The sequence below is a fragment of the Octodon degus genome, unplaced genomic scaffold, assembly GCF_000260255.1.
Source record: "Octodon degus isolate 3935 unplaced genomic scaffold, OctDeg1.0 scaffold00091, whole genome shotgun sequence".
Classification (NCBI taxonomy): Eukaryota; Metazoa; Chordata; class Mammalia; order Rodentia; family Octodontidae; genus Octodon; species Octodon degus.
Window position 1 is genome coordinate 3,047,793 of NW_004524667.1, and position 11,491 is coordinate 3,059,283.

Here is an 11,491-nt window from a genome sequence, read left to right on the forward strand (position 1 = left end):
AAAGTAAAAGAACGTCATAGCTGAGGTTCAGTAGTGAAATATTAAGCTGCCAATATTAACCCCTGTTCTGTATAAAACAATAGGCATCTAGTAAAATTACTTTTAAATGATTTTGTATGTAAAGTCAGCTATAGATGAAAGTATTAGCATTCTTGCATTCTACTGATGAAAAGAAACCAAATCAACACTTTTATTATCAATAACCTTAGAAAAAAGTTTGGGATCTCACTAAGCTGATGATCTTTGTTACCTTTAAAGTAGGAACATCTTTTTGTGCTATTATTGTACAGAATATAAGCATCTATTTGGCTTCTAACCTCAAAAAAGAATAATCAAAGATTTTACGAAAATGTCTGAGTCATCAACTGTGAGCATGTTTTAAAGACACATTAAAAAGACACCTTTTAAGATACCATTTTAAACACACCTGTAAACAATCTAGTGATGTACTAACTATTCGGGGACATTTGGACTGGCATGCTAACTCAAAAGGTAAGAAGTACTTGTCTGCTTCAATAAAATTTGTCTTTGATTTCACTGGTGGAAGAGTGCTTGATCCAGCTTTTGCTTCTCCATGAGGAGGACTAAATGAAAAAAAAAAAAAGTCTGATTAGAACATCACATTTATCATAACAAGGATAAAGTCATAGAAACAGAATTTGTTTTAAAAGGAATCTTGCTAAACAAGTCCTCTACCTTCCCATCTTCTAAGTAAAATAAAGTCTACAGAATTTAAGGCATTTCACACAAAGCCAAAAACAATGCAAGAGCTGTAACTAACATTTCCAAGATGTAGAATTTTTCTCTAATACCTCATGGCCTATAACTGTTTCATTGCCACTTAAACTTGGTACCATACATTAAAAGGCAATAGGCTTTCTATTTGTCCTTAAGTTACATACTTTTGAGTAATTCAATTCTATTCTAAAGAGGCTAACACTATGAAAAAACCTAGTATTTTTTCTAAATATGAATCAAAGTTTTCAATAAAGTACTTTAAAACATATCTCATAGTATTTCAGAAGCACCTTTCTAAATTTATTCACATGTGATTTTTCTGTATTGTAAGTATGTTAACATTTGTTTAAAAATAATTTTAAAAAAACATTAATTTTAGTATAAAATCACATGTGGAAAATTTGTCATTCTAAAACTACAAATGATTATATTATTTTCACTAAGATTAACAAGTTTGTAAATTATGTTTATTAAAGAACAAAAGCCCACAAACCTCTGTTTTTCAGTTTCAGCTTTTATTTCCTCTGGTGGGAGAAAAAAACAAAAGCATACATGAGAAAACTGGACAACAGAAAGACTCTTAAGGCTTTATAAACTCATCTGAAACATCTACAAAAGTAGGGAATAATGTAAACTCAAAAGAAAAGTAGGGATTCAAATTATTTCACCTAAATATATTATACAGATAATATAAAACTATACAGAGAATGTAGATTAACCACAGATTCCAAATTCAGAGCACTCAGCATGTCCTTCTTGTCAAGTAATTATTAAACAAAGGTATTAAGAACAAATATAGTATATGTTATATTAAAATCACAAAACATGTTAGGTAAGGGGGAGAAAAAAAATTCCTCACCCTTGCACATCTGAGATAGATTATCAGGCCAGAACTAAGATTTCTTGAATATGTTTGTATGTATTGATATTTAACTAATTTTTCTAATCATGACTATACAGGGTAATATAAAAATACACAAACCCATTATACTGGAGAACTTGCCCTTCCACTATATTATAATGCTATAAGGGATGAACTATACTATGTTAAATTCTATCTATAATAGAACTTCAGACTTAATATATTAGTGGCTCTGCTTAATTCACTAAATCCATGAAATCTTTCTTAATTGACTAATCATGAAATAAGGAAAACTTCAAATATAGCAAGCCAAGAACTGTTACACTGGACATGTAATAACTTTACATGGACAATTCACAGGTACTAAGATACTTAACCCTTAGAACAATCCCATGAAGTATAAACTATCATATCTTTAATTTAAAGATTAGGAAATTGAGGAAGAGAGGTTGCATAACTTGTCTAAGGACTGTATGACCCAGATGTGTGACTAATGAAGTGTCATCAGCTTTCAAATGGAGGTAATCAAACTGCATATTCTGTAATAATAGGATAGCGGTGGCAAACCTTTTAGAACTTCTGTGATGGCTGATTGTACCAACTTGAGTAAGAAATGTCAAACTAAAATGGCTCAGCTTAGCTTTGGATGTGGAAGACCCACCTCAAGGAGGACTGGGGCCAGAACACTATAAAAGGGAAAGGAGCACCGTCTTCGTATTTGCTTTAGGCATTGTCTCCTGGCTCCCAGCACACATCATTCAGCCTCCTAGTATGGACTTGCATGGAACACTATAGTATCCTCCTAATACATAGTGTCCTTTAGATCTGTAGACCTTTTGCACCCTTCCATACCTAATTCTGTGGTTAGCCACTGTAAGTCAATCTTATAAATTCTTACATATTTGTATATCTTGTATTAAATCTGTTTCTCTAATAAGCAATGATTGCCTGCTGTGGCACACATGCCATAGATACACCAGCAATGACTTAGAATAGTAAGCAGAACGTGGGGATTATAAACAACTACTGGTCTATACATTTAATAATTAAAAATACCATCTGATAAGATTTTTCTATGTACCAGTTTATTAAGCTCGCTATAAAATGACTTTGCTAAATGGCCCTGTTACAGACTGTGCATAAAATATAAAAAGTTGGGGTTGGGGAGATAGCTCAGCAGTCTAAGTGCCTGTCTGGCAAGTTCAAGGACCTGGGTTTGGTCCCTGGTATTGCATGCCACGCTGGCCCCAGAACCCCAGGCGTACTGTGCTGCCCACCAAAATCAGGCGTGGTGGCACATGACTGTAATTCCAGTCTGGGGAGGCTGAGACAGAAGGACAACTATGAGTCTGAGCTGCATAGAGAGATCCTGTACCAAATAAAGAAAGAAAGAAAGTTAAAAGAGAGCATATCCAAGGCTCAGTGGTACAGCATTTGTCTAACATGGACAAGGGACCCCGTGTACAATTCCCAGTGACATCAATGAGCTTCATACATATTCACATATAACACATTATTCACTATTGACTCCAAGTGTCAGGGATTTGATGTTCAGTATTTCAGTCCAGTTCTCCACGAACCAGTCCTTTCCATTTTACCAATGGTAGTATCAGAAGAGCGGTAGTATAAATATATCTCCAGCTATTTAAGATATCACCTAATAAAGCCTCACAATGCCTGTTACTGAAGATCTGCAATCAGCTAATAAAACTGTACAGTTCAAAAGTACAATCAAAAATAAATTACTTTAAAAATATGTATAAACAACAATGCCATAGCAACTACTCTAAATCTTTGTTAAAAAAAAAAAAAAAAAAAAAAAAGAAAAAAGAACTACAACAAAAATAACAAACCAAAGCACCAAACTTTAAATCAGTACTTTTCATTTAAAATTATTATTATTATTAATTCAGAAGATGAGTCGTGTACTAAAAATCAGGTATGATTTAAAAAAAAGAAATCTAAGGCAAGCAAAGATGTGGAGATGACAGGTTTTTAATAAGGTGTATTCCCTTTTATAAAGTAATTAGGGAACAGGATATTCTGGTTAAATTTTAATTGGGAAAATGAGAGAAAGTGAGACATTTTGAAAAACACTGTTCTTAACACCATCTGTTATTTAGTAACATGTGACCATGAAAAACAACCCTTTCTATTAGATGATTTCAAATATCTACTATATTCTCAAACATGACTGGTCAAAAGCCACTGCCTGACTTTGTAGTGGGCCATGATTTAACAAAGGTTTGTACAGCTGAACATTTGCAACTGACAAGCTTACAGGAAAACTTTAAACCCCAGTGAAATGTTATCTCTGTGAAAGCATTCCATTCTTCTTAAATTTTATCAATAAAAATTGTGTGCATCTATCTTAAGTACATAAATAATATCCTTTCACAGAAAATGTGCCAACCTGTGTTCTAACATAGAATCATATAAAGGATTCTATGATAACCTTCTAAACTGGAGACACAGTTCTATAGTACAGACTTTACATACCATTATACTGTAAAATTCCATGTTTTAAAAAATGTTTATGTTTAAATATTCTAGTAAAATACATCCACTACAAAGTATACAGGATGTAACGTTTCTCTGCTAATTCTTACAGTATCACAAGTATCCACCCCCACTTTCTCTGGTGTTTGTGTTTCATGCTACCTTGTCCCTCTTTTCCACATTATAATTTATATGACAAGAAGGTAAGTACAGTTCAAACTACTTTTGGTAATTTCTTATGAGGAAAATTCAATTATTTCTCATATTTTACATTATAATACAGTAAACAGTAATTTTACTATTTTTCTTATATCCCCAAGCATCTACAATCCACACTATGAGTCTTTAATGTTTTGACAAAATATTTTAAAGACCAACCAACAATTCCAATTATTCCTAATGCAGTAGCACCTTAGTTTATGCACACTTCCAGTGGCAAACAATCTGGTTCATCATACAGAAGCATTTGGCAGAACTTTGTTTCTGTTTGCAAATTCTGCATTGGGTGACAAAAAAGACTGCAGCCAGAAAAAGAGGTCATCTTTTCCACAAATATGGGTAAGTTTGTGAAATAAGGTATCACTGAGTTAAGACAGTTTGGAGGATTATCCTTATGGTCTTTCAAAATGCCTGAAAATTTTTCAGTCCCACAAAGACTGCCTATGTTCATCTTCTTTCAAAGTCATTCAAGGCTACTTAGCTGAAAGACATTAAAAAATAAGCTGATGAAAAGGATGGGGGGCAACAGAGACTAGAATTTATCAAAGTACTGAAAATAACACTATTATAAAGTACAGTATTTTTAAAAAGCTGAAAAAATACCACTTTATATGTATGTGATAATATACAATTTAGAATATTGTTCCATATATTAAGTACTTTCATTCTCCTAGGACAATTCATGGTGAGAAAATTAAGCGTCAGATGAAATGATAGCTGATTCTCAAGTAAGAAAACCAGTAATGATATATGAGTTTCCCTCATCTTAAACTACAAGTACCCAGAACACTGGGCTACATTTAAGAAACTTGTATTAACTGGCACAACTGAACTGAAAAAAAAGAAGAAAAAATCATTCCACCATTACCAGGACAAATATACTATAAAGCAGCTATTTTCAAAGTGAGTTCCATGACAGGAGCACGGACATCAACTGGCAGTTGTCAGAATAGCAGATCTTCAGGTCCCACCCAGACCTACTGGCTCAAAATTCTGAAGAAAGTCTTGTTCAACGTATCTTCCAAGAGATTGTAATGTAAAATACATTTAATAGTCTCTGCTATAAAATACTTAAATATAAGATAGTTGGGTTTTACCCACTACATCCACATCCATTTATTATAACTATAAACTTCTTATATTAGCTTTTAAGTCTATGCTAAACAGCCATTTCTTTTCACTCTTCTAACTTACACATATTGAATACAATCTTTGAAACTACATTTTAATGACTTAGAGCTTGAAAACAGTTCACTTCAGATTAGCTTTTAATAGAACAAAGAAATAAAATGTCAATTATTAAAGAAAAACACCAGAAGCAATTTTTAAAAGTATCACACTAAGAAACTACATACTCAAAAACCATATAATGCTTAAATGTAAAATACTTTCCCAAACTGGGCATGTTGGTGCATGCCTGTAATCCTAGCACTGGGAGGCTGAGGCAGAGCCAGCCTGGGCTACATAGTAAGACCCTGTCTCAAAAAAACAACTAACAAAAAACAAAAAGCAAAAAACAAAAAACCAAAACAAAACAAAAAAACAAAACCCTCTTTTCCACTGCAGTCAGAAATCAAGCATACTGTTATAATCAGCATGCTGAATGTCACCCAAAGTCCCCTGAATAAAGGCTTGGTATGTTATGGAATCTTTAAGATGGGGCCTAATGGGACATCTTTAGGTCACTTGGGGCATAATGCGACCCTGGCCCTGTCCTCAACTCTTCCTGGCTTTCTGGCCATGAGATGTGCAGTTTTACTCTGCTATGTGCTGCTGACATAAGATAGTATTTTGGCACAGTCCCAAAACAATGGACCTAATCATTCATGACTGGAACTACCAAAACTGGGAGCCAAAAGATTTCTTTTCTCTTTACAAGCTAATTGCCTCAAGTATTTTGCTATAGTAAGAGAAAGTTGACAGAACCACGTAAAGGGATCAGGGGTATAGCTCAGAGCCACTGTGCATGCTTGGCAAGCACAAGGTCCTAAATTTGATTCCTGATACCAAAACAAAAAGATAAATATTTCCAGCCATGCTCTATGTAAACACTAGACAATGCAAACAGTATTGGATGCAATAAGAAGTTATCACTTATGAGCTGTAAAGATAAAAATCAGAAGCTCATTGTTTTTCAGTGATACAGTGATATTTAGGAATATTAATTTCATAATAACACCCATTTTAAAAGTTCCTTGCTGGATATGGTGACATACCCCTGTAATCTTAGAACTCTAGAGGCTAAGGCAGGAAGACAGCCATGAGTTTGAGGGCAGCTGCACTGCAGTGAGTTCAAGGCCTGACTGAACTACATAGCAAGACCCTGACTCAAAATAAATAAATACCCCTACATTTTAGTATTGAAATTATTTCAGGACCTATTTTTTTCTAGTCATCAATAGCTCTAACCCTTCAGAATTATTTTTAATAAAAATTTTCAGTAACCCCTTAGAAATACAAGCACTATAATATTTATAGGTAAAAGCGAAGAAAATGGGTCACTGTGAATCAGCATTAGAAGAACAGATTTTAAAAATGCATTGAAAGGGACACAGGTTTCATTCCTCTCAGTGACATTCAACCAAGTCAACACTGTTGACAAGGCACAGAATTCATGTGAGTGTGTTGCTAACAATTGAACACAGGGCTTTCACACATACTAGGCAAATGCTTTACTATAAAACTGGACAAAAGGATGGTATTTGTTCCAGGTGGGAGAAAGCTGAAGAATCCAAGATTTAAAATTATTTCTGGAATTTTTCATTTAATATTTTGGACCATAGTTGACTATCAATAACTGAAACTGAAAAGAAAAATCTTAGGTAAGGGTAGTCTGTTGTTTATATTATCTAGAATAACTAATTTCCAACAGTATAACTATACACACACACACACACACATACACACACATATGTGTATATGTGTGTGTGTGTGTAGGTTGAAGTAGAAAGAAAATGACAGGAACAGAAAGTAAACATGGATATACAGTATTAATATCTAAAACAGAATTGGACATAACAAAATGATTAAACAAAAGCCATTTCATAAGGATCAAAGGTATAATACATCAAGAACATATATCAATCCTAAATATGTATTCATTAAACAAACAAAAAGAAACCTTCAAAGACATGCTAAAACATAAAATGAAAACAAATCTGCTATTATAGCTTAGGATTTCAACATATTTCTCAGGATTAATTGAGATTCACCATAGACAAACAGGGTACCAACAGCAGTAGGTCCCTCCAAGTACCTGAGTACCTCTGATGCAGTGCTAAGAAAAGCAGTGACAAAAAACAAAGTTGGATATGGGATAAGAAAGAAAAGCCAACCCAGCTGGACTAAAACCCAGAGTTCAGAGGGTGGAAAAAGGGAAACTGGTCTACAGTACCCTACCCCTTGCCCTAGACCTGGCACCTATGCTATGTTGGGAAAGGGGCACGATGAGGGAGGGAGCATGTCTGCCCGTCAGTGATGATGTAGTGTGTTAATTAAATCAATCCACAGTCCAGCTATCCTTTCTGTTGCATGCACAAGGTGAAGTTAGACAACACTAACTTAAAGACTCTAAGAGGCCAAAGCCACAATGAGGTAAAATTTCATTGCCACACACTACTGCTCCTACTCTCAGAGCCTGCAAGTGAGAGGACACAGGGATGAGTGAAGGTTTCACTAACACAATTTTAGAGGAACAGGAACAACAACAACAACAACAACAAGCCACCTATTTCTCCCACATAGAAGTGTAGTACATGGGATGTGCCTACCCACTATTGTCAACAACCTACACGGAAGGAGAGGGAACCCAACAACACCTAGCTGAGAAGAGCTTAAGAAAGTAAAAGCCAGTTTGACAAAATCAGAAAATAAGGAGGCAACTACTGGGAGGCAGGAGACCGAGTGCTCTCTCTTGGGTACTACTGGCCAAGCTGAAACAGGTAAGATGGCAAGGAACTGACAGTGGCATTTTGGGACCTTTAACAGGTAAGAAACCTGGAGAATGGAAGACGTGCAAAAAATTTTTACCCTTCTAATCAATTGAGAGAGGTCTGCAGAGGACATGACCAGAGAGCTTGAAATCAGGACACACAATAACACCAGCAAATAGGGATCTGTTGTGGAAAATTTGGGTTATTGCTATATCAATTTGTGTGAAGGTTTTTATTCTTATTTCTACTGATATTTGACAACTGTAGTTATCGTAATCATGTTAATTTGTTGTCCCTGTTTTTATTTTTCTTAACTCTTTTTTTGGTTTGTTTTTTTTTTTTGGTGGCCAGCTCAGCCCACCCCAGGGGCTTTAGACCACTGAGCTATCTCACCAGCCCTGGTTCTTCCTTATTTGTATTGGAGGATTATAGTACCTTAAGTTTCAAGGACTTCCTCTTTGACCTGTTCCTGTCTTTTCCCTCTTATCCTTCAACTCTCTGCCAGCCTTGTTCTTAATCCTTCTTTACCATTCCTCACTATTTCACCTTTTTGCTTTCCCATTTCTCTGTCTACTAACAGCATAAACATAAGGACAAACCATATAAATGCATTAAAGAATAAGAACTAACCAGTGCTATAAACTAAACAGTATCATTTAAGGGCATATCAGGGTAATCCTTAATATAATTAGGCGTAGACAAATCAAAACTACCGACACATATTAACAAGACACCAGCAATCTCACAGCCTTCCTCAATCACTAAATACACTGCCAACCATCTGTGTATAGCATCTTGTCTACACAAATATTCTCCCAAACCCCCTCTATGTCTGCCCTTTAACACAGGTATAAAATAACTCCAAGAGAGTCTGATATACTTTTTTTTTTTAATTTATTGATCTACCTCTTCCCATTAACATACCTGTCCCTTTCCCTTTGCTCTCCACAATGCCACATCTAACAGATTCAGACTCCAAAATTGGTTCATTAAGATACACTGACAAAAAGGTAAAATCAAAACAAGTTTTTTGGTTTTTTTTTTTCGGGACTGGGGATTGAACTCAGGCCCTTGCGCTTGCCAGGGGAAGTACTTATTCCACTGAGCCATCTCCCTGGCCTCAAAACAAGTTTTAATGTTTATAACTGAGATGTACACTTGGTTCTGTTAATATTATAGCCAGTAGAAATTCTGATCCTCATATCAACAATAAAATCTCACTGTACTTACAGCATCTGATATGTGTGTGTGTGTGTGTGCACATATCTGTGTGTGTTTTATGTATATATATGAATAAAAAATCCAAGGCGGGGCCGGGGAGATGGCTCAGTGGAATAAGCACTTTCCTGGCAAGCGCAAGGGTCTGAGTTCAATCCCTGGTTCCACAAAAACAAAACAAAAAACAAAACAAAAAAAAAAAAACAAGGCCACAAAAAGCCACCAAAGACCCCAACTTTCTCAAAGCAGATCCAAGTAGCACTGATGGAAAAGAAAGTAAACACCAGGTAGTGGAGCTATATGAAATGACTGAAAAACAGCTACAGAAACTCAGCAATTTCAAAAAGGACATATCCTAAGAGATGATGGAACATACATACTGATCAATGCAAAAATGGAGAAACAAACAAAAAAATTGGCACAGGGTCTCACCAGGCAGCTCAGACTTGTATTGATCCTCCTGCCTCAGACTCCCCAGCACTGGGATTATAGGCTGCACCACCATGCCCGGTTATGGTGGCTGAAAAGGCACACCTGGGGTTCCAAGGCCAGCATGGCATGCAGCATCAGGGACTGAACTCAGGTCCTTGCACTTGCCAGGCAGGCACTTAGACTTAAAGATTGCTGAGCTAGCTCCCTAACCCCAAACAAAAAATTTATAGAGCTGACCAAAACAGTTCAAACTATGAATGACCAATTTATCAAAGATAGTAACTCCATGAAAAGGTGCCAGTAATCAGAAATGACCGGTGTGAAGACAAAGTTTCTAAAATCAAGGACAAAATGGAAAATCACAAGCACTTTAAAAAAGAATTAAAAATAATGAGAACAAGAAAAATTCATTCAACTGTTACTAGACAATTAATTGGAATCTAATTGGAATATCAGAAGGCTAACTGAAATTTAGAAGACAGTACACTCGAAATTTAAAAAATCTGTTTCTGTTTAATGACAAAAAAACTTTCCAAGTCTGATGAAAGATTTAACATAAAGGTAAGCAAGACTTCTAGAACACTTAACTGCAAGAAAAATACAGTGGTACCTTGGCTCATGAATTTAATTTATTTTATGATTTGGGGGAAAATGGCTACATTTGTGTTTGTGTGGGGAAGATGGCTATGTTATGTTGGTCACCTAATGTGGAGTTTATGAATGAAACAAAATTTTGTCAAGCACTTTTGTTTGAATATCAAACTGTATGTAAAAAGTAGCATTCATGAACCAAAGTACCACTGTAGAAACTAACCACAAGACATAACTGTCAAAATTCCAGATTTCCCATAAAAAGAATCTTACAAGCGGTCACAGAAGAGCAAAATCAAACACCATAAAGTTAAAGACATCAGGGAAGCAGCAGACTTCTCAACACAAACTTAAAAGGCTGGAAGAGTGTGGAGTGAAATGTTTCAAGCCCTAAAAACAAAGAACTTCCAGTACATTCTACAAAATTATCTTTCAAAATGGATGGAGGACATAACATGACAAAGAACAGTTAAAGAGATATAAGAACACAAAACCAGCATTCTAAAACATATCCCAGGATATCCCACACTAGAACAACAGTGGGACACACACTAGAACTAGAACAACACACTTGTACAACACAGTAGAACCAGTGGGACACAATGAAAACAATGCTATGAGAGAACTTTATTGCAGTCAATGTTCACATCAGAGAAACAGAGGGAGCTCAAATAAATACCCTAAGGATGAACCTCAAGATACCTGAAAAGTAATAAATCAAACACAAACTTAGTTTAAGGGGGGAACTCACAAAGATTAGACTGAAAATAATCAAACTTGAGGGGAAAAACAGAAGAACACAACCCAAAGAACAAAGAATAAACAAATTGAAGAACTGGTTCCTTGAAGGAATTAAATAATGAACCCTTACCCAAAAAAACTCAACCAAGAAGCTACTAGAATTAATACAGAAATTCAGTAACATAGCAGGTTATAAAGTCAATACCCAAAAGTCAATAGCATTCCTCTACACAGACAATACACTGAGAGGGAAATTAGA

General features: G+C 35.4%; 1 protein-coding gene across 2 annotated transcripts in view; it reads right to left on the bottom strand.

The window, feature by feature from the left end:
- Arfgef1 (ADP ribosylation factor guanine nucleotide exchange factor 1) overlaps positions 1-11,491 on the bottom strand; it is a 156,044-nt gene that overhangs the window by 108,253 nt on the left and 36,300 nt on the right. For both annotated transcript variants that reach the window (XM_004637529.1, XM_023722363.1), the window contains exons 2-3: positions 1,232-1,262; positions 428-584 (exon numbers count right to left, since the gene is read on the bottom strand). In XM_004637529.1, the coding sequence (XP_004637586.1) occupies positions 428-584; positions 1,232-1,262 (188 nt within the window). The remainder of the gene's footprint in view (positions 1-427; positions 585-1,231; positions 1,263-11,491) is intronic.